The 22,588-nt window shown below is 39.7% G+C and overlaps 2 protein-coding genes across 2 annotated transcripts in view; both read right to left on the reverse strand.

The window, feature by feature from the left end:
• Positions 1 to 2,026: 2,026 nt before the first annotated feature.
• BHLHA15 (basic helix-loop-helix family member a15) lies at positions 2,027 to 4,909 on the reverse strand. The gene is made up of 2 exons (XM_036392456.1): positions 4,714 to 4,909; positions 2,027 to 2,784 (listed from the first exon to the last, which is right to left on the reverse strand). The coding sequence occupies exon 2, from the start codon at positions 2,746 to 2,748 to the stop codon at positions 2,248 to 2,250; it is 501 nt and encodes a 166-aa protein (XP_036248349.1). The 5' UTR covers positions 2,749 to 2,784; positions 4,714 to 4,909; the 3' UTR covers positions 2,027 to 2,247.
• A 1,223-nt stretch (positions 4,910 to 6,132) lies between these two features.
• The window catches only part of LMTK2 (lemur tyrosine kinase 2), a 41,963-nt gene continuing 25,507 nt past the window's right edge, over positions 6,133 to 22,588 (reverse strand). Inside the window, exons 7-14 of the mRNA XM_036392267.2 lie at positions 22,272 to 22,405; positions 19,145 to 19,229; positions 18,425 to 18,546; positions 16,757 to 16,906; positions 13,599 to 16,506; positions 11,924 to 12,059; positions 11,265 to 11,513; positions 6,133 to 10,128 (exon numbers count right to left, since the gene is read on the reverse strand). Coding sequence (XP_036248160.1) covers positions 10,100 to 10,128; positions 11,265 to 11,513; positions 11,924 to 12,059; positions 13,599 to 16,506; positions 16,757 to 16,906; positions 18,425 to 18,546; positions 19,145 to 19,229; positions 22,272 to 22,405 — 3,813 coding nt within the window. The 3' untranslated portion in view covers positions 6,133 to 10,099. The remainder of the gene's footprint in view (positions 10,129 to 11,264; positions 11,514 to 11,923; positions 12,060 to 13,598; positions 16,507 to 16,756; positions 16,907 to 18,424; positions 18,547 to 19,144; positions 19,230 to 22,271; positions 22,406 to 22,588) is intronic.

Consider the following 22,588-nt stretch of genomic DNA (forward strand, 5'->3'; position numbering starts at 1 on the left):
CATAAAAATGCCTGTGTCCAGAGCCTGACTGTCCCTTGGGGATGGAGTGTTCAGGGGAGGGTGACTTTCACCTGCCTCCTTGGCTGCTGTATTTATAGCTAGATATGACGTGCCATTCTGGCACAGAAATGAAATGCCTCTGGTTGCAGAAAGTCAAAAATACACTGCCCAAGCATTAAACTCTGTATGTTTAGGAGCAATACCAGCAAAATTGGGTCTTAAAGTGCAATTCTTCATCAACAGCACTGTTAAAATACTGGATTTTAAAACTTGCTGGTTCTCTCTTTCCACCAATGCAGCCAAACAGCAATTCAAACATAACTATCCCACAAAAGCATTCCAGGGATGTTTACTAGCAGGAAACTCTCAGATAATGACCTTTAAAGAATCCTACCAAAAATTACCATAATCTACAAGTGCTTGGTCATAGCTGTGTGACACACAGAGCCACAGTTTGCAGTGACCTAGGGTGAGAAATAACCAAATAACATCAACATCTCTTACTTGAGGAGGTTCTGAGTGGACTAACTGGAGAAAAGGCCTTGGAGTTACTGACTGACCCATTGTGATCAGTGCACAAATACAGTGAGGATTAATTTACCCACACAGAGCTGCTGGTGAATGGAGTAAGATCCAGCACTGTAATGACAAGTTAAATCTCTAAGACACTCTGCAACTCTTTCATTAACACTTGAGTATGAGAAAGGCTAAATCCCATTTATTTTAATGTGAAAACAGTTCAACAACTAAGAAAATTCCAGCTGAGGCAGGATCCAGTAAGGCAACCACATGTATAAACTGTTGTGTTGTTCTACATCATAGCTATGGATTGCTGTGGTGGAGAAAGATAATTCACATCCCTTACCAGCCTGTGTGGGAACCCTCACCTTTCACTCTGAATGACACTGTCATCCCCTCAGCTGTGCTGCAGCAAGCAACAAACACATTCCACACTGCACAGAGCAGCACAATCCTTTTGTGATGGATATGAGAAATCCTTCCTCAGCCCCCATTCCTCCTTGGACACCCTTCTCTGCTGGAAAAGGACCAGGCCACAAACCATTATCAATCCTGGTGATGGATGAGGTGCCAAATGTTTCCTGAGCACAGAGCAGCAGCCTCCTGTTCATGGGGCATGTGGGGAGGGGGAGCTGGGGCACAGGGGCTCCGTGGGCACCACACTTGCAACTGAGGCCACTCCAGCTTCAGGTGCCCCAGCTATGAGAATACAAGAGGAAAGAGAGTTCCTCAGTGATGTAGAATTTTTTACCATGGAAGGTAAAAAGTTCTATAGAGGGAGGGGAAAAAAAGAGCTTATTTTCCTTTTTGAAGAGTTTCTGCTTCATTTATTGTTTTACAGTATCAGAATCTAACACTAACCCAGAAAGAACCTGATCACATCACAGGCTTCATTAGGAAGTAATTTAAACTGGCCAGAGCATTGTCTAACTTAAGGCTACATGAAAGCATTTTTATCATTGTCTTGGCAAAAGTAAGTAATTTGTCCCTTATTCATTATTTGTTTTAGAATATCACCCAGACACCCACTAAAGAAAATCTCTGTGAGGCCAGATGCTCTGGAAGCACAGATCAGAACTGTCCTTACTCTAGAGAGCTTACAATCTAGGAAAGCTTTGCAGATGTTTGCATCAACAGATCTTTTTATGCCTTGCAATGTTCAAGATTACCAGGGCAGATCCACCAAAGTTAAAGATCAAGATGAATATTCAGATTTGGTGACCAATTTCCCCTATGTGCCACTTCAGTCACCAAGTCAGTCAAACGCTGTCATCAATTTTAATCTTCTCTTTAGCACAGCAGATGAGTCATTGAAAGGCTGGTGAACAGAACTACAGCCAAGATTCTCAACTAACTCCAAGGAACTCAGATGACACAGACCTTAAAGGTTCAGCTTGCTCTACTCCAGGTGGGATAATTTTCAGAAGTTACTAAATCACATTTTCAAGTCAACTCCATTGTTACAGGATAGTGTTCCAGACCCTGGCACACCACACAAACACATTCATTATGCTCTGAGAAATTCTGAGGGTTTAAGGTAATTTTTAATGTGACATATAAACTATAGTCACGAGGGTTATCTGTTTGTCTTTTTCAGAAAAGAAAAGGAGAAACTGGAGGCAAAAATAATCTCATTAAACCTCTAGGTAATGACATGTATTATGATGTAAGAAGGAAAAACAATGACAGTAGTATCTGGCAGTTGGTGTTTTGGCTGAAGTTATGAATCTATGTGGAATATTTCTGTAGATTTTCCTCATGGTCATCCTCCCCATGCTGCTGTTGAAAATGCTGGTACAATTTGGATCCCCAGGCTCCCCCCATCCCTTCTACTGCTGGAAAGTGTCCGTTGGACATATTGAGTATAATAGAGGTCAAGGATTTAATGTAGTTTTTGGCCAGAGTGAGAGTCTCTATTTTGGAAAGTTTGTTCTCGGCCCTCACGTGAGGGATGACCTCGCGCAGGGCCTGGAAGGCGTTGTTGAGCTTGTGCATCCTCTGCCTCTCGCGCTCGTTGCTCTCCAGCCTCCTCAGCAGCCTGTCCTTGCTGCTCCAAGCACGCTTGCCTCTGCCTGTGGGGCTCTTGTTGCTCTCCTTGTTTCCCCCATTCCTCCTTTCTTTGTGTCGCAAACATTTCACCAGTTCCTTTTTTCTCATTGCTGGCTCTTCAGAAAACGCTTCTTTGTCAGCAGTTTGCCTTTGTTTCTTTCCTTTTGTTTTAGTCTTCATGTTTTGTTGGATGGATTGGTATTAATTGTCAATGTGCTGTAAAAACATAACACCAATATTCAGCTGGGAGGAGAGCGTGCAGAGGGAGCAGAGGGCAAGTGAATGGAACCAGTGAAACAAAGATGCAGTGAATCCCCTACAGGTGAAAAACAGATGCCTCTACCTTCTTAGAAACAGGCCTCAAAGCAGAGAGGTTTTTCCTTTATCATTGGACATAAGAGAAAATGACCTCCAAGTTGATTCAGTCTTTCTGTAGAAAAGCGAACCACAACTCAAAAACCATGCAGAATACAACAGTCAGTGAGGTTTGGTTACACATTGCCTCTGTTTGATCTCTTATGCTGCTGTTGTCTCCCAGTTCCTCACTCCCCCACATTATAATAAAGCCATGCACCACTTCCATGTACATGTGCTGGCTTAGGGGGTATTAGACAGACCCTCAGGCTCTTTCTCAAAGTAATTTCTCCTTGAACTCCTGGTAATTGGTTTTTGTAGGTGCAGGTTTCCACTGTGAGAGGAGTCCACTAGAGGGAAACACGGCACACTCTCAGGGAGAAGCTCCGAGCCAGCCACGTGTTTTCAGCTGCAGCATTTCTGTGTCGTGGGCTAGTCCTCAACACACACACAAAAAGCACTTCCCTCTTCCAACAGAAATCCAATAATGGCAGGGCTTAACTGCAGTTGCTGCCCCAGATCAGCAGCAGCAGAGCAGGCTACTTTCCAAGTTACCCAAAAAGACACAGCAATGTTCCTTCCTCTGCATTAGTTGACAGCACTGATATTTTACCTCCCTCAGCCCATATTCTGTGCCCACATTACATCTGAATACAACAGCACCACAGCAACCCTGCCTCTAACACCAACGATCGGTGTTACTAAGAGACATTCCCAAAATATGTTCTTTCCACACTCTTCCAGTTCATGTAGTCATAAAAAGGTTTGGTGTAAACACAATACGTTTTTATGCCAATACTATTGTGTAGGAGCAGTTTGAGAGTTGGTGAGCCAATAAAAAATGAAGGAAAAAGAACAAAACCCCTAGCCCCAGATGTGAGACTGTCCCAGTACAATCTCAACCTTGGCTGGAGCAGGTGGTGCTGTGTCCGGCAGGTCCCAGCTGTGCTGTGGTAAACACCCCCTCCTGTCTCGTTTCTCATTTCTTGAAAGCCACGTTCAGCTGCTGGGCTTGCACACTGACTCAGTTCTCTGCCTGTGAGGACATCCTGGCCATCCCCAGGTTTCTTACTACCAAAGAGGCAACTTTACTAAACAGGACAGGAATTCACAAAGCAGCTGGGTTAGGGTAGCACCCAGGTGATGACAGCTGAAAGACAGCACCAAGCAGCTTGTGTTGTGGGAGCCTAAAAACATGCTGGAGACACACAGGTATCTCCAGAGAGGAAACAGGTCCCAAGGCAAGCACCAGTTTGTTCTGGACACTTGGTGTAAGTCACTTGGCAGAAAAGGCACAGCTACAGAAGAGCACAGAGGAGTGGAAGCTTCCCTGCCCAAGCACAAGAAGCACTGGGGAGTGCTGCTGTTTGGAAGAACACAGCCCACAGGACTTGGTGAAGAGAGGGCTCATGGACACAGCCAGGAGAGAAAGGTTGGAAGATGATCCAAGAGAAGGAAGCTTCAGCAAACTGTGAGAGCGAAGTAGTCTTTAAAACTGCAGGCTGGGCAAAAGCAAATGGGGTATAATGGGATAACAAGGTACCTAGCTGGCAGGTTTGTTCTTAGACTGCCACTGCTGTAATCTGGAGAATTACCTTAGAGAGCCCCAGCTAAGCTGCTGGGAGTCCCAGGAAGGTGCTATCCATGTGCAAGGAGCAAACAGATTGTGGGGGGATCAGGAGCAACAGACTGCAGTGGTCAAGAGAAACCAGAGAGAGCAGCCAAATACCAACACGTTTAACACCCTGTGCAGCCATCTACCAGGGCTGGCATCCCTCTTCTGTGACTTACCACTCCACCCGCTGCCGAGAAGGCGCCCGGGGCCCAAGGGACAACGCGGCAGAGACCCGGGGGAAGCCAGGAACAGCAGCAAGGGCTGCGGGGACAACAGGGAGGGAACGCGGCGCGTGCTCTGAGCGAGGCAGGGTCTGTCAGCAGGAGCGTGCGAGGGGCCCTGGCCCTGCCCCGGCCCGAGGAGCCCCGGGCAGGCGCTGCCCGAGCCCCGCAGGCGGAGGCAGCCGCAGGCAGGGCCGGCCCTGTCCCGGACACGTCGCTTTAGAGGCGGGGGCGGGCCCGGCGGGCGGGAGCTCCGGTGCCTCCGCGGGCAGGGACCCGCACACCCCGCCGAGGGGCCGGGCACGGCCACAGCGCCTCGCTCACGGCGCCCGCCCGTGCTCGGGTGGGACAGCGCGGCGGGGACACGCACGGGGGACACACGGCGTGAGGAGGCGGTGCGGGTGTCACCGACACTGAGGCAGGCACGGCGCTGTCAGGGCTGCAGGAGGACAAGGTCTGTCCCAGCTCTGTTCTGCATGCTGTCACAGCACCCGTGTGACACAGGCCCACAGACACAGCACTGCCATCTCTTTGAGAACTTGCTGCTCATAAAGATTGCAAGTTCTCAAATTCTTTGATAATAAGTTCTATATAAGGTGACCAATTTAGTGCCATGGGATCTTTTGCATCTGTTCTCATTAATGACCACTGCCTTGGTCAAATTTCAGCCCAGTAGTTATATTTTACCTAATGAAGTGAAGTCATCTTGATATCAGTTTCTCATTCCCAGGTCACAAATGTGCCAGCACTCAACAGCTGCCATGAGAGGTGGGGGCTTCCTCAAGAGCCTCCATCAACACTGCCAGGGCTGCCCCGGGCCATCCCTTCCCTCCCGGGAAGCAGGGAACACCAGCACCCTCCTCTCCTCCTGCCCAGCCTGGAACAGCCACAGCATCTCACCACGGCAGCTCCCAGTGCACACCAGCACTCCATTTATTTACCTGGTGATTTTTGGTCCATTCAGCACATACACTTGTATAGAAAAACCAAGCAACTCTTCTAGGAAGAAATTCAGTCAACACTGAGAAAACATCATTAACCTGTTTTCTGAAGTTATAAATTTCAAAATCCCCATTATTCCTACAGATATCTAATTCTATGATTGAAAGCAAAATTCAGTATTCAGAATGACACTGTTTCTGTTTTAATTATTGCTTCTCTACTGACTGTGTACACACTTTACCTGAAATTTTCACAAGGGTGATGATACTGGCAGAATTTAAAGGTGACTACGCTATTTAGCGCGGGCTCATCTGCTGGGACTGTGGCTTTGAACTTTTGGAACTTTCTCAACCTCAGGAGACTAATAAATATATCTTACAGTAGAACTACACTGCTGGTATCTGTTTAAAAATGAACAAACAGACAAAGAGATTATAAATATATAACTGTATTTTATTTTTAATATTAAATATTTTTAAATTACAAGCAGTTTCTTGAATCACACTATGCATGATAATCAATATACAGTAGAAATTACAATTTAAAAATGTACACAATTTAAAGACATTTTGACCTGAAATTTCATTAACTATGATATATTGCCATAAACCTCATACCTGTATTAAATTACAATAGGAAAACCTCATACCTATGATTTTGTTACATAGTTTCTCATTTACAAATAGAATTGAACATTATATATACACACACATCAGTACCATTTATCATTTAAGTTACACCTACATCTGTGCAAGTTCAAACAATTTCATAAACAAAACTAACTGTAAGTCATATTCAAGTTTCTGAAAAACAGGCTGCTGGTATTACAAATACTTATTTTCAATAAGTTTATATGATGTTTGACTCTCCTCTAGATTTCTTCCCATTTTGTACCAAAACCATTAACATGTATGACTTAAAGCTGAAGTAATTTTTTTGAAGTAAATCCATTCTTATTTAAGGCTATTTCTTATAAGGCTAATGTACTTGAATTCCACCTTTCACCAACTCCAACACAAATAGCCAAGTCACTGACACCTGACAATGCTGACATTTTAGGATAGTGCTTAATTGTAAAAAAAAAAAAAGTCTTTCTACCAACCAGCCTCCTCATGAAAGATTATTACATAAAAATCTGCTAAAAATACTGATAAAAAGAATGAGGCTTAAATGGCTTTCATTAGTGCATCAACAAGGATATGAAAAAACATTTAAATCTGCTCATTTCCATGAAAATGGCAATTTCCATAAATGCAGTTCTACACAGTGTATCTGCAGCTGGGGCATTTGGGAGAGTACAGGTGTTCCCACTGAAACTGGACACACCTGTTGCTCTCTTGGCTTCTCACTACAGATCCCAATGTTCAAACAAACTTCTTTAGGTGGGAAAAATCAGATCTTTTAAATACCTTTAGTAGCCAAATTGAGACAATGCCTTCATTATTCAAACAATCCAGGTATTCTACTAGAGAAGGAATTAAGCTGTAACCAGTCCTCATAATAAACCATTGAAAATAGATACATGTACTTCTAAAATGGAGACCAGGCTTAAGTAGCTAGTGCAAGAAATCACATAGAGTGTAATGAATGATTTGGAACAAATCCCCTCATTATAATGTAACATGTTGGAATTACTGATTCATCTTCATTGTGCCACTTAACTGCCAGGCAGATATTTAAGTATTGCTAGTAGTTGATCAGATCTTTAAGTGTTATTTTTTTACCCCAAAAGATAGTTTATATTATTGCAATCCAGCCTACTGGATTACTGAAATTAAAATTTATGTTTAAGTGATCTGAGTTAACTTTAAATATTTATTTCTCTTCATTGTACAGCTAAAAAGGACATTACCTTGCTTAATATCATACACATCTCGTTTTGGAAAAAATGCTCCTTTGGCAATTCATTAGCAGTGAGTCCATTTGGACAAAGGAGTAAACTTTTACTTCCTGTGTAAGCTTTTCTTTAAACCCGGGTAAGAATAAAAATCTTAGATTTCCATCAAGCAAAGGAAACTCCTGATGTGCAAGATAAACATCTGATTTTCCAGAATTACAAGGAACAAAATGCACAACCAAATGACAACATTCTGGAGCATAAGCTTTTATTTAACCCAGAATTATTTTTTAAATAAAATGATTCAAAATTAAGGCTGAACTCCAGGTCTGACAAGGTTTTCACCACGTAAGGCAGACAAGCCCACATGTTCCCTGCAGACCATTATGGAGTTTCATTCTTACTATGGTGAAAATTTAAAGACAGATGAGGTACCCTAAATCTAGCTGTATCAAGGAGTGTAATGTTGGAATGATGGAGTTTCTAAGCAATAGTTTGTGCACAAGGTCTATTACCAACATTTTAAAATATTTTCAGTAGCACACAGCTTCCTTAAACCCTCTACAGTATACTGTAAGCCTGTATTAAGAACTACTTGACTTTGCCTTCTAAATAATGTTTTGGGAAAGGTCCATAGGAAAATTCAGTTCCTCACTTCATACTGAAGAACAGTTCTGACTAACTCTGAACCTGAGTGCCTCATCAGAAAAAGATATCTCAATTCATTGGCAACTTCAAACAACATTATTAACTAAATCATTCCCTTTTAATCAGTATGGAAGCCATTCTGGTTTAAGGGCTAAATAACATTGGAAAAAAAACAGTTAACATATTCTTGTCATCTTTAAAACATACTTAAAAATCAAAATTAACACAGAGGTATACAAAAAAAGAAAACAAACATCTGAAAATATCTAGTCCTCCCATCTCCATATGATGAAAATTCTCTGGCGACTGGATCTGGACACAGAGCACTTGGATCACCATTACCTCAAGCCCTGCCAAAGCAGCCACTAAAATACAAAGTACTTCACATTTCAGTGCATTTGTATTTTAGTACAAGTAAACAAATACAAAGCCAGGTAAACTGCTTCTATCAGTGTTTCCTACAGATTTGAACTGCATAAGGCATTCCAAGAAGTCAGGGATTTGTTTCTCAAGTGAACTTACTTTGGAGTAATAATTAAGGATATCTTTTTCCAAGCAGTTTAGAGGATTAAATCAGCTAAATGCATGGTAGAGTAGGAAGGTTAAACCCCCCACTGTCTTCCCTTCCCTACAGGCTTCAGAGCAAAGCTATTGTACTGCAGCCTTTGTTCAGAATGCATTTCAAGATGTACCATGGAGCTCTGCAGACATCTTAAAATGGATCTGGCCCTATAACGGGTGCAGAACTGGGCATTAACCATTAATCAAAATCTTAATTGTCATAACATCACCAAGAGGTAGATTTACCACAGGCCTCTGAATGGAGCCCAGATCTGCAGTCAGCAGAAGAATGAGCTTCAAAATTCACAGAATGTACAACTAAAGGGCCAAGTGTACCCAAATCCAGTCTATTGAAATTAGTCTTTATGTAAGAGTCATAAATTCCAGAGTTTTGTACAACCAATTTTCCCTCTTCTTTCTCCAAGGCAGAAATTGTAGTAAAAACTGGAAGGCCCTTAACTTTGATATAGTCAGATGCTATTACAGTTTAAGCAGTCAGTAGGATCATATGTAGGAATTAAGAGACATTATCTCTTTCATCTAAAAATTCCAGAGTATATCATATATTCTTTTCCAGTTTCCTATAAAACATGAACACTAACAACCATTCTATAACCATTATCATTTTAGAAATGGTACTGAATATAAGATTTCAGCAAGTCTAACATAATACTCAGAAGTTATGTACGTTTTACGAGTACCGTGCATAGCAAAAGGCTACAAAAAGGACAAATTAAACTGGATAACTGGGCCAATTCAACTTGTCTTCTTTTCCTTGAAAGATCTAAGATTTTGATTCTGTACATCATCAGGAAATAAAGGAAGAATAATCCATAGTGCAATTGTAATAAGCAAAGTAATATGTAGTGATATCTTTTTGAATAAATATGGCTCACTACTGATCAACTATCATTCAAACAGTTCCATCAACACAGCCACCTGTTGCACAGGACAGGTATACACAATTCTACAACAGGTGTAATGTTCAAATAGATAATGAACTACATGGAAAAATATAAAAAGAATATTATACAATCTCATACATAAACCAGACTGTAGTGTAATTGCTTTACTTGTTTAAGTTATCTGAAAAATACTTCAAGTACTTGAAAACAGCGGCAGAATCGTCTTTCAATGAAAAGCAAAATTGCACTGATTTAAAAATACATTACAAAGTTAAATACACATTCAAATTAATGTCCTGATTTAACATTGCTTTCAGTGTTTACTTCCATTTCTCAGTACTTCTTGATTACCTGTGTTACTCCAGGAGGATCCAGAGTTTAGATAAAGAAGTTTCAAACACAAAGTCTATGTGTTTTATGTATGGAGTCCAAGCACGTTTAAATTGATTTAATCTTTTTCTCCATCTTCACTGCTTCCTATTAGTAAAGGAAAGGTCATAAGATACAGTGAGATTCTTCTGCACAACCCTCACTTCTTTCTAGGACTCATGCTAGAACTTGGCATTCTGCTGCTTTGCCCTTCCAAGTTTTGGTTAATTTTTCCCTACACTTTTAACTACTGTAAACATTTGGTTCATTTATTCATAGACATCTGCCTCAATCACACAGCTCAATGTCACTTCTTAGGACACATGAGGCAATGTAGGATCTCCAAAATACTCTCTCTTATCTGTAAGTTACTAAGCAGCAAATATTATCTAATCAATAAGCACAATAAAAGAACAATACAACTCTATATAACCCTGATTACATATTTATAGACACTGACCATAAGCAAGGCTCTGCTATCAGTAATATTTATTTTTAATAATACAATGTGTTATCAAGAATAATAATATGCCAGACCAATTCAAGTGTGCTTATTTTTGCTCCTCTTAACCCTCAAAAACATATCAAAGGTTAAAAAAGTTTTTGGTTACTGACAAGAAGGCTTGTTAATAAACACTGCTAGTACTCAATATTCCTCTGAATAGATTGTTTGGCTCTCCTAACAAAAGCTATCCTATTCACAGCTCTAGAAAACATGCTGCAGTTCTCGAGAGAATGTCAAGAATGCAATGTCTAAAAAGCAATATGAAAAGAAAACTAAACTGTAAAATAAGCTTACACAATAATAGCAGAAACATTATGTTCCTGGCATCCTCATCCTGTGCAATGAAAACACAATTGTGACTTAAGAGAGTGCAATAACCAGAATTAATAACTGCCATAGTGTGGCAGGTGCAACAGCAGTGCTGCAGGATTGCAGAGGGTTCATTTATCCAAATACAGCACTTGGGTTTTTAACACAAAAACTGAGAGCTTGTTCTGTAAATGTTCCACAGGTTGGTCTACCACAATTTTGTACCAACTTGAACACAAATAATCTCAATCTCCACAGAAAACTATGTCTTAACTGAAACACAAGACCAGACTAAACTTTCATAGTGTTAAAAATGTACTTCTACATTTGGTATTTAAATAGAACAAGACTTGTTGTATCTGTTCCTTTATCTTTACATAACGCTTTTAATTTGTATCTTTAAAGTAATTATTATAACTAAATCACTTACCTCCTTGCTCTATATCTGAATCTGTAAGATGTGTAAGAGAAAAGCTTGCCATGTTTGCAGGAGAGATGGAGAATCTGGAATAAGGGGATGAATGTGACCAGTTCTGATCAAGAGTCCGGGACGGTGGAGGTGGAGAGAAGTACTTTGATGGCTGCAGGGGTGCTTTAGAACCAATGAGACTGTTAGCTGCCTTGGACATAAAGGATGGCTCTGGAGAAGAGAAGTCATCATCCCACTCAAAACCCCCACCTTGGGGAGGGAAAGAAAAAAAAAAAAGTAAGAAAGAAGAAAAAAGCAGCATTACAGTTATGTCATGTAAGGTCACCCAGAACTGTACAGGAAGATTGCATTAACCCCAAACAAAACCCGTGTCCCTGGGCAGGGCTCAAGCCCAGGGAGCCACAAAGATTTGTCACCCAGTTTGGCTGCCTCTCAGGCAACCCTGGACACATCAATGCATAAAGAACCAGTACCACATCCCAGCTTTGCTCCTCAGGAACAAGGGAATCTGAGCCCAGCTGCAGTGTGTGCTTAGGATGCAAGACTGAAGCCAACATGGTCCAGTGAATTTACAGATCACATAGAGTTTAAGGACTTCTCATAAAAGGCTCTGCATCAAACAGTCTCGGCCCCTGCTGTGTATAAATATATTCATGTACCTTCTTCATCTGTTGAGCTTTCTGAATTTGCAAATCTGTTTAAGTAACCAGGGCTGGAAGATGGAACAGGAGAGCTGCCAGCACCTTCCCCGTTCACGTCTATCCCACGGCTTCCCAGCTCCTTCGTTGGTGTTTCCTAATGCAAACAAAGTCACTTTTTGAACTATTTTTACACACAATGTCTCCATGCCTTCAGATGCCAGCACCCACAAATACACTTCCCCATCCTGCCATCAAATGGAATTAAAAGGTCTGTAAACTGTTACAACAACACAACAAGACTTTGAGTTACAGATTAGCACATGCAAGTACTTCTAAAGAAAGCTGTATGAAATCTATGCTAAAATGCACACAGGAAACGACTATTTAAATATTATTTACTATATAAAATGGTTTCATATTTGTAGGAACAAATACCTTCCAGCTGAAAACAGTTCCCATATCAGCTTAATGCAGGTAGGGGTTTTTTTCCTCTTTAATAAAGTCTTATCCCAACATTTTATTTTTTTTTAATCCCCTAATCATGTTCAGGATAAAGAGCCAGACTTTGTACAGCCGGTATTGGAAGCAGCCAACATTTTATCAGTTATTGTAATAAAAAGTAAAGAGTTCAACAACTAAGAGCAGTTTAAACACAGCTGATTTTTTCCTTCCCCTCTGACAAAAGGATTACTATTCTACAGGCTGCCTAAACACAAATAAATCACTGTGTTTTCTATTCCAAAACACAGTTAACTATAAGATTTAGGTGCGTCATCATAAGCAACATTTCCAAAGCTTGACAATGTGACTGTTCTTTGAAACTCACTGGACTAGTTTAGTTGCCATAATGCTAAAATACAATCCCCTCTGTATCCAGTTACAGAAGTTAAAAATTGATAAAGCTGATACGGGAAACAAAAGTAACCTTAAATTTTATAAGCAGATCACTGTGTCACTGCACATGAATCCCACAGGATTAATAAAATTAGCATTACCATCTGAATCCTGTTCTCATCTTTGATTATGATCTTAGATAAATTTACCTTAGTGCTAACTAACATAAGATTCAGAGTTAGGCTTCAGTTTGAGTTTTGGGGTTTTTTTTTATTTAATTATTGACTTTTTTCTTTCTTCCTTTCTTCTATAAAGCATCTTAAAGACTTCAAACTCATTAAACAGATAAGCTGTTTTTATAAAGCTGCAACAATATTATGTCAAAATAAAATAATTAGATCTTGTCTATAGCAATGCTGTCTCACATATTCAAATTAAATACATCTTATAAACAGCAGAAAAACATCACTAAAACCTGTTTCATTCAGCACATGCAGTCAAGGGTCCAACAGCAAAGGACACTCATGTTTTGGAAACCAAAGCAATATCCTCCTTCAATTCAGATTAGTGCAGCTATTCTACCAGCAGCACTAAACTGTACCTAGCCAAGTCACAAAGTTCTTTTTTCTTTATATATATAAATATCATTCTTTTACATACATAAATTCTTACATAGCCTTAATATATTAAGAAAAAATAATGCACATCATGAACAAGCTGTAAGTCTGCCAAAACAAGAAAGCTGCTTTTGTAACAAGGTTTTCCAAATATTAAGCAATTTATTCAATTCCTCCTTGTTTAAACAAAAAAGAAAGCCAAGACAACAAAAATTTTACTTAGTAATTAAAAAGAAGGGTACCTGATCAAACAAATAGACTGTCACATCATCAAAGAACGTTACAGCCTTTTTCTCATCTTTCCAAAGTTCAGGCTGCCTTTCATTAAGAGGTTTTGGAAGTTTCAACAAGCTTCTCAAATGTTTTCCATCATCTTTTTCAGTAACTATCTCAGGTACTTGATGAACAGTTTCATCTTCACTGTCAGAACTCAGACTATGCATATGAAAAGTCCTCATGTCATCCTCAGAATCACTGTTTTCATCTTCCTCATCTGCATCATCGCCATCCTCTAAATCAAGCATTCCAGCCACGCTGAGTTTGCCGAGGTATTTTCCTTCAATATCTGGCTCTTTCAGCTTTTGTCCTTCCATGTGATAGAAGGACTTCTCACTGTTACTCAGATCTAAAGCCATGTTGTGCACAGGCTTTAAGTCTCTGTGTGAAAGGAGCTCTGAAGTGTTAGTGCCAACACAAGAGACACTTTTGTGGGAAGTCTCAGATAGTTTTATTTCATCCCTCAGGTTACCTTCCATCACTATTTCCAGGGAAGTCAGAGCTGCCTCAGCCCACTCATCAGGACACCCCTGCATCCTTTCATCCATCTCTTGGATCTCTAAATTGTGGTTTAGTTCCAGTTTCGAGTTTTGATTATCATCACCCTGGTAATTCCTCACATCACACATTTGCTGTCTCTCTTCAAAACCACAAACCTCTTCAGTGCGATTCTCCCCTCTGTTGGAGGAAATAACACACACAGTCTCTCTGGACAGATTTACAGACTCTTCTGGCTTTTTATCTGGCTCAGAATCATTATCAGAGAAATAGGCTGAGTCTCTATAAGAGTTTTGATTTCCACTCAGGAAAACCACCGGGGTTATTTCAAAATTGCTGTTCACTGCATCCAAACAAGCTGCTGCTTCTGACACAATGATGACTGGATTAGAAGGCAAAGCACTGACACTGTTCTCATTCACACACAGAGCAGTTTCCACATTGGAAGTGTCCTCAACAGGGACATGGGAAGTCCATTCTGGAGATTCCAGGTTTTCTGTTTCATAGCCACTGTCAGCAGGTTTATCTGGTGGCAAAAGTTTCTGAGGACTTTGAGACTGTAAAGATTCTAAAACCTCGTTTACATCTAAAGAATCCAAAGAGTCAGGTGTCTCTAAGGCTTGTTCTACAGTTTGTACAGGAGATGGGCTGCCTTCCAAAAGACTGTCCTGACTGGTACAATCTGAAGCAGCAACAGAAATTGAGGTCACCTCTTCTGGAACATCCTTACAGTTCTCAAAATGATTTGATGTTTCTTGTATTTCCTCCAATAAACATTCATTTTTTTTAAATATGGGAGAAGTATCTTGCGCATTTCTTTTCCTATCTTCCTGATCACTACATTTTTCTTTGTTAAATGTTGCTTCATCAGACTTGAAAAGCATTCCCTGTTTCATCTGTGCATCACACTCATCTGTTTCAATAGCAACACTGTATGGACTGTTTCCAACATTATTATTTTTGGCATTATAAGATAGCTCTTCTTGACAGAGAACATCGGTGTTACAGGACATGACTTCATTCACTTCTACATTTAGAAATTTCTTCTCATCCTTCAAAATAGGAAGATTTGCACAGTTATCAGATGAATTATGTGCTGTGGGTGGACTAGAGGATGCCTGCATTTCTACAGGAGTCTGAGACGGGGAACTGGGATCTTTACTCATTGTCACTGGGTTAAAATTTTCATCTTTCACTGTTCTAAGACTTTCGTGTATTAAAGAAAAGACCTGTGCATTTTCAGCCAGCACAGGCTCAGGCTCTACAGAGTTTCTTTTTGAGGTTTCTAATATACTTTTTAGAACATCATCTGAGTACTGCCCAAAATCACTGCTGGTTTTTTTAGGCAATAACCCTGTTAATAAGTTTTTCTCTTGAAGAAATAAGAAGTTATCAGACAGTTCTTCTAAAGTTACCAGCTCTGACTGGTTAGAGATATTTTCACATAAGGAAACAGTTTCATTTTCAGAAGCTTGATTAGAATGCTCCTTCTCAGAAGAGCCTACTGCCTTTCTAGCATCTGTGTTTGAGTTCAAAACAGCTGGTTTAAAGTCTTTAGGAGAATCATTTGTTTCAGCAAACCCAAGTATTTTTCTATTTGTCAATTCTTCTGCTCTATCAATGTCATTAAATATACTCTGGAAAGGACTTTCTGGACTATTGGCAGCAGTCAAAAATTCCTCTTTAGGATCTGTATTGTAGTGGAAGAAGTCCCCATCGGTACTAGATTCTTCAACATCAAGATCCCTGAGAACCGTGAAATGAGAACTTTTTTCTTGTACAGCTTCTTGATGATCAACCTCTGTGGTTAATACAACTGATTGGTTATCAAAATTCATGCTGCAGCCACTTCCTTTTTCCTCTAACTGGATATAGTAGTCATTTCCAACAGAAAGCTTGTGTGCATCAAACACAGGTAACACCCCAGGGACAGCAAGTGATGCCTCTTGACCACTTCCATCCTGTGCTCCTGGTCCTTGCTCTGAAAGCGACCTCTCAAAAACCTCCACTGGATAGAAAATACTTGTGTAGTTCATGGCTTCATCAGGATTCACATGACCACATTCATCAAAGTGATCGTGTTTAGCTGCCTCCCAGATGTATTCAAAGCTCAGCCCATGGCTTGTTTCAGTTACAGTCAGAACCTCCTCCAGCTCGTGGCCAAGTCTGTCTCCTGTGAAGTGATCCAAGATTGGGAATGCAGAATTACTTGCTTCTCTGTTTGAGGTGTTTGGTTTCAGAGCATTCCACTGCTGTTCAAAATCAATCTCTGAGTCCCTTTGGCTCTGCATGCGGAGGTAAGTTAAGAGTCTGTGCACTTCTTCTGCCGTCGGTCTCTTTTCTGGAGGCAGCCAACAGAACTGCAGAACTTCATACCTACACAAATAAAAACATTTTCAATAGGTTTCACACTGAAAAGGAATTTATAGAATTCAGATACCTAACAAGCCTCAGAGTACCAGTATCACTGGCAGAACTTCTATCTCCAGCACGTCCCTTTACTCCCTTTACCTAGGGTTTGTTTGCTGAGTTTCCAGGTAGCCATTTCAATGTGTTTAAGAGAACTGAGTCATTTCAGAAACTTCTTCAGCAGCTTGATGAATAAATAGAAACACTTAAAGTTTACCATCTATCAGAGTATGGCTGCTCCAGACGTGGCTTGAAGGGCTTAACCTGCTTCTCCTTGATGACATGGGTTAGGACCTCCCTGTCAGAGAAGTCTGAGTAAGGCCGAGCACCATTCTCAAACAGCTCCCACAGCGTCACACCCAGGGACCTGCAAAAGAGCAGCACAGGACTGGGCACTCTCAGAACTATTTTAGAGTAGCTTTTCTCAGAAAGGATATGCAAAGCATAACTGGCAAGAAGAAATAAATACTACTCCCCATTGTCTCTAGAATAACTTCAGAACTTTCATTTGAGAGAATGCTAAAAGCCTGAAGAATAAAGTTGCTTGAAGGCAACAGCAATGAAGACAACAAAACACAGAAGAGCTCAAATTATTTGATAACGGAAAAGCCTCACATATAATAAAATATTATCTTTTCAACAATTTAAAAATAAAAAATATTGGGTTTTTTTTTACTATGGTGTATAGAAATGAGATTAAAAAACCTTACAGTTAGTCCAATAGAAGAGAAAAAGCTTTCATGAGAAATTGCAGTTATAGGTCAAACTGCTAGAAAACTCATCTTTGTTCCAGAGTTCATAGAATTCTTTATTGTCAAGCTGCAGTGGTCAAAAGCTGCCTCTGCTCAGTGCTGCATCTACACTGTATCCAACACTAATCACATTTTCACTGAGTACAGTCAATGCTAATCTTTGGGGAATCTTTCTGTGCTCAAAATGCAAAGTAACTGACTCTGCACGTAGAAATAACTTAGATTGGAAGGGGTGTCTGGAATCATCTACTTCAAACCTGTTCAAAGCAGCTCTGCATAAGAGGCACTGAAATACAAATTGGAAACTTAAGGCCTGGCTGCTTGCAGTCCAGATGAACTGAACTGCTATGAGCTGAAGAAGCCTCCTTGGAGGATGGAAGCAAATTAGTTTTTACATAACTTCTACATACCCCACTTGCTTTCTGCAACCCTACTTTTAAAACACCAAACAAACCCCAGTTTACTATTTAATATCCTTCAAATATAAAGCAGGAATTAACTATAATGTTTTCAGAAATGTTAGCCTAATCCACAATTTTCCATTATCCAAATTTCTTGGGGCTTGAGAACTGAAGTGGAACTTGGCTATTTCAAAAATGTTCATCCTCAAGAGTTCACCAGCCATTGTCTATCAGCTCTTTGGCAGCAGAAACCATCAGTTAATTGCTGCTCTCAAATGCTCCAGCAAGAACACAGCATTTTAATTAAAATGCCACTGTTCTACCATTTTAACTTCATCAGGCTCTAGTGGGATCATCTTTTTATGTCAGTCAGAGCTACTTATTTTTGGAAAAATCATTTACCATTTATTTATAAAGATCTGAAGGTATTTTTATTAATATAAAATGTTTATTAATTAATATAATTATAAAATAATGTTTATTACTATTAAATGTTTATGTTTATTAATATAAACACCTATTATTCTGCTAAATATTTCTGCTTGCTCCAACTTTCTCTCAACAGATTTCTAAGCATCTTTCCAAAGCAAGATATAGTTTCAGGTTTACAGTGATTAACCTACTGTACATCTGATGCATCAGGCTAATTTAAATATTATTTACTCCTTCATGTAACATTTGCAAATATGTTCACAGATCTCTCATAGAAATTTCTTAAAGCCTTCTACATACCATATGTTACTGTATTTATTTTGCTCTGCTGATAACAGTCTGTCTTGAAAACTTGTTACTAACTCAGGTGCAGTCCATCGGAGAGGAACAAGTTTCTTCTCATCTGTCTCAATATAATCTTCCTAAATTATTGATGAAAATGAAGAAAAGAAAACCCATAAAAAGGCTGAACATACATTGGATCAACTTCCAGACAGTGACAGTCCTTTCCTTAATATGTTTTTTTGTGATGCCTATGTAAAAAATTATAATTAAAAAAAATAATTCTGTTTTCCCCATGTAGCAGAGAATAGTGCTATGGAGGAAAGTCATTCACTGGTCACTGCATAGCAGAAAATTGAATGCCAATTTCTTGTTTAAGGTTTGGTACTTACAAAATGTTTTAAATAATGTCCTTGATTTACCACTTTATTGATATACTTTAATATTTTGAGTATTTTCATTAAGAAATTTGAACTTTGCTTTCAAATGTGTCCTTAAAACACATTAAAATTAGTTTGTTCATATTGTAGGACCACTGTAAATAGGACCAAAAAAGGGTAGATTTAGCAGAAGATTCCAAAAGCAATAACTCTACTCATCTCTAGAAAGGTACCTATTGAAAGTTCATAATTCAAATAAAGGACAATCTAATATCAGTTCACAACTTTCAAGCATGCTTGCTGTAACCCTGGCCCCTGAATCCTTTAAAAAAAGTGGTCCATGACAAGATTAACTCACCTTATACCTACTGAATCCTATACCATAATCTCCTACTTTGACATTTAAATCGGATGTAAGGAAGCAATTCCGTAAGGCCAAGTCACTGCAAATGCAAACAAACAAACAGTGAGACAAACCAGGAGGTCTTCAAGGCAAATGCAAATGGGTTAACAGAAGTTTCAGTTCTTAGAACAGTCAGGTCACAGTTTGAAGTATCAAATGAAAACTATTTTTTAGAAACTTAGAATCTAAAAGTCAAGGACTTGTGCAGAGTTACAGGTTACAGTTGCAAGTACCAGAAGCAGATCAGTAACACAAAATGGTGCTAAGGACTCAGCATCCACTCTAGACAAGTTCAGCAATCCTCTGTGCCTGAGCCACAGCCTGATCCCATAGACCTAAACCTGCTGAAGGCTGAGGCGAGCTGGCTGCAAGCAAGGTGTGCTCCTGGAGCTCCTGCAGCTCCCTTCCTGATCCTCTTCTGAGCAAATCAAACCAGCCCCTGCACTCTGAAAAACCAACTCACATGCAGTGCAAACCCAAGCACAGGACCTGGGGAAGGTAATTTCTAAAGTACAACTGTGACCTAAACCAAACATGAAGACATTTTTATTAAGTTTTAGAAGCTACACATGCCAACAATTGATTCCACATCTCACTGGAATACTGTGGCCACTACAGTTCTACACAAACACTCATCACTTCCAGGAAAAACAAACACTGATAGGGTTTCTCCTTAGAGAGGATGTATTGGACAAGATTTCTTTTATGGCCAGAAGGCTGAAGATTTCCCTTGGGCACTCCTACTGCTTCAAAGGAGAATCAGAGCCACAGAGCCACTCTGCATTCTGGAACCCAAAGAAAACTGAACACAGTGACAAGGCAATCACATTTAAAGCTTTCATACAAAAACCCTGCACCATTATGCTGTCCTGTATAAAAAAGTTCAAGCTGCAGTCACTTCCCTAGAGCAGACTCTCAAGCATTCAAACTACACACAGCATTTCCATGCAGTTATTTCATTCTGCTCACAATCCTCTCCTGGAGATTACGTGGGCTGTTCACATGCTCCAGTGATGTCACCCCTCTGCACACCTAGCACTGCCTGGCTTGCATTTTAACTGTCATAAGCAAAATCTATCATCAATTCAGATTAAATAATTATTATAATATCATACTGAGCAACCAGTAATATCTTACATCTGCAGTTAAGGTCCTTAAGTAACAAACCCATACATTACACATGACCAGAACTACAGACAGTCTTTGAAAAAGACCAACAGAAAAAATAATATATTTCATAGAAGTCCTCCAATAAACAAATCACAAAGCTCTTGAATAGACACAGAATTTGCTTCCAGCTTCTACCATAAACCAGACCACAAAAACTCATAAACCAGCACTGCTGCTGCAATAATACAAAGAGACAGTTTTAGGAAACCCATCACGCAAACTCAGAAATTTATGCAAGTTTAATGAAGCTGGAACTGTGGCTGCGACAGCAAAGAGCTCAGCAGACTAATTGCTCAAATATTTCACTTTTCAGTTTCACAGAGGGGGCTAGGCAATTAAGTGCCCTGGAGGAACTCTACCTTTGCTTCTGTTGGCTTAAAAAAAGTCTCTGAGGTACAAATGGTCTGAAAGCCACAGTTTGTCTGCTACAAAGACAGATGATGATGTTTTCCTTTCCAGAGTCATTGAACTACACAGGTGAGAAACACATCTATAACCTTCAAGTATGTCCCAGAGCTTGCCAAATTGTTTTATATTATTTAAATAAATATCCTGGAAGAGAAAAACTGTTGGCTGCTTGAATTTACCACTAACAACAAAATCGCTGATGCTGGAGCTTTACCACTTACTCTGACAGCATCAGGATAGTGTTGCTAGAAGTAAACATTACAATGAGAATCTTGCAGATCCACAGATTAATTATTTACCAAGTTTATCTGTATTTCACTAAAAATATACTGTTAAATTGAATACCTACAGAGCCATGCTGCTGCAAGACAAGAAACTGATCCCTCTGTTAGACAGGTACAACTGCTATTACATTCAAGTCATTTGAAATTGTTAAATAGGTTAAAAGAAGAGTTCTGTTCATCAGCCACCAGCTGAGCACAGGCTTTGGGGTTTTTTCAGGGTTTTGCTGTTGTTTTAAACCTGCACCTTTTAAGACTGAGGTTTGAGAGTTCATTTCTCCCTGAACACAAGATGCTCATTAATAAGCTCCAACACAAGCTCCTGACTTGCTGAAAGGGTGATGCAATGGCTGCTTCACAGCAGAGAACAGACTGACAAAGTAACTGTCTTGTGGCACCCACGGTTTCACCATGAAACCACATTTGGAGAACAAGTACTCTTTGATATTTTAGTCATCTCAGAGGTTAATAACTTCCAGTTCCTTAATGCCTTTACATTTAAAATAAAAAAAAAAAATTGTATTTTTTCGGGCAAGTTGTTTAATGAATGAATTTTCCCAGCCTTTTGCAACTACTGCCATTCTTTCGGTATTCATTACATTAATTAAATATTAAAATAATTAGAGTCACAGAGCCACTTTGCATTCTAGCATTTCCCCTGATGGGAACAAGATTTTTCTCCTAGCATGATTACTTTGAAATGTGACTACCTCCTTTAGTGAAGCTTTAAATGTTACATGAACAACACCAGTGAGAGAAGACCCCTTTCAGTCAGATTTTCCTTCAAAACTCAGCTTCCTCCTTACTGCCATAGAAAGGGGTTTTTTTCCTATTTTTACTAACACAGGTAACATTGCCAAAGAAGTTCTAAATTTCTACAATCTAATAAAAAATCACAGCCCATAAGATTCACTGTAACTGAATTTTAACATCCCTCCTTCCACAATAAATGAAATTAATTTGACTTGGCCAAGAATTAATCACACAACTCCATGTGGACTGGCTTGGCACCAGGTTGTGTTTGATGGGCTGCAAACCCAAAGAGCAGCTGATCAGCTTTCAGGCAGGTGGAGCTGAGCACCCCAGCCCTGCAGCTCAGTTAGCACCTTCATTAGCATCACTTGTTCGTGCAAACACAGTCTTTAATACCCCTGGATTCAATGAAAACACCCAGCTGAGTTTCAGAGTGCATCTGGGCTCAGTGGCCTTTCTCTGGAGCCCACCTGTGCACGAAGTTGTGTTTGTGCATTACAGCGAGGCCGGCAGCGATCTCACACGCCATTCTCTGCAGCAGCATTATCTGAGACTCGCCCCTAATGTGCTCCTGCTCATTGCAGATGTAAGTTTTCAGGTCACCCTGTAAAAGAAGTTGAAGATATTTATTAGCCTTATTTGTTGGTAGAATAAAAAAAAAATTTTAATAATTTTAAATTTTATTTTATAATTATTATTTATTTTATAATTGTATTATAATTATATTTAAAATAATATTTGATACAGCTTTTTGCAGCAGTGAAAACTGAATGCAAGTTTTTAGAGA

The sequence above is a fragment of the Molothrus ater genome, chromosome 16 (genome assembly GCF_012460135.2).
Source record: "Molothrus ater isolate BHLD 08-10-18 breed brown headed cowbird chromosome 16, BPBGC_Mater_1.1, whole genome shotgun sequence".
NCBI lineage: Eukaryota > Metazoa > Chordata > Aves > Passeriformes > Icteridae > Molothrus > Molothrus ater.

Coding starts and splice junctions, on each gene's coding strand:
- BHLHA15 (XM_036392456.1), bottom strand. CDS start 2,748: ATGAAGACTAAAACAAAAGGAAAGAAACAAAGGCAAACTGCTGACAAA.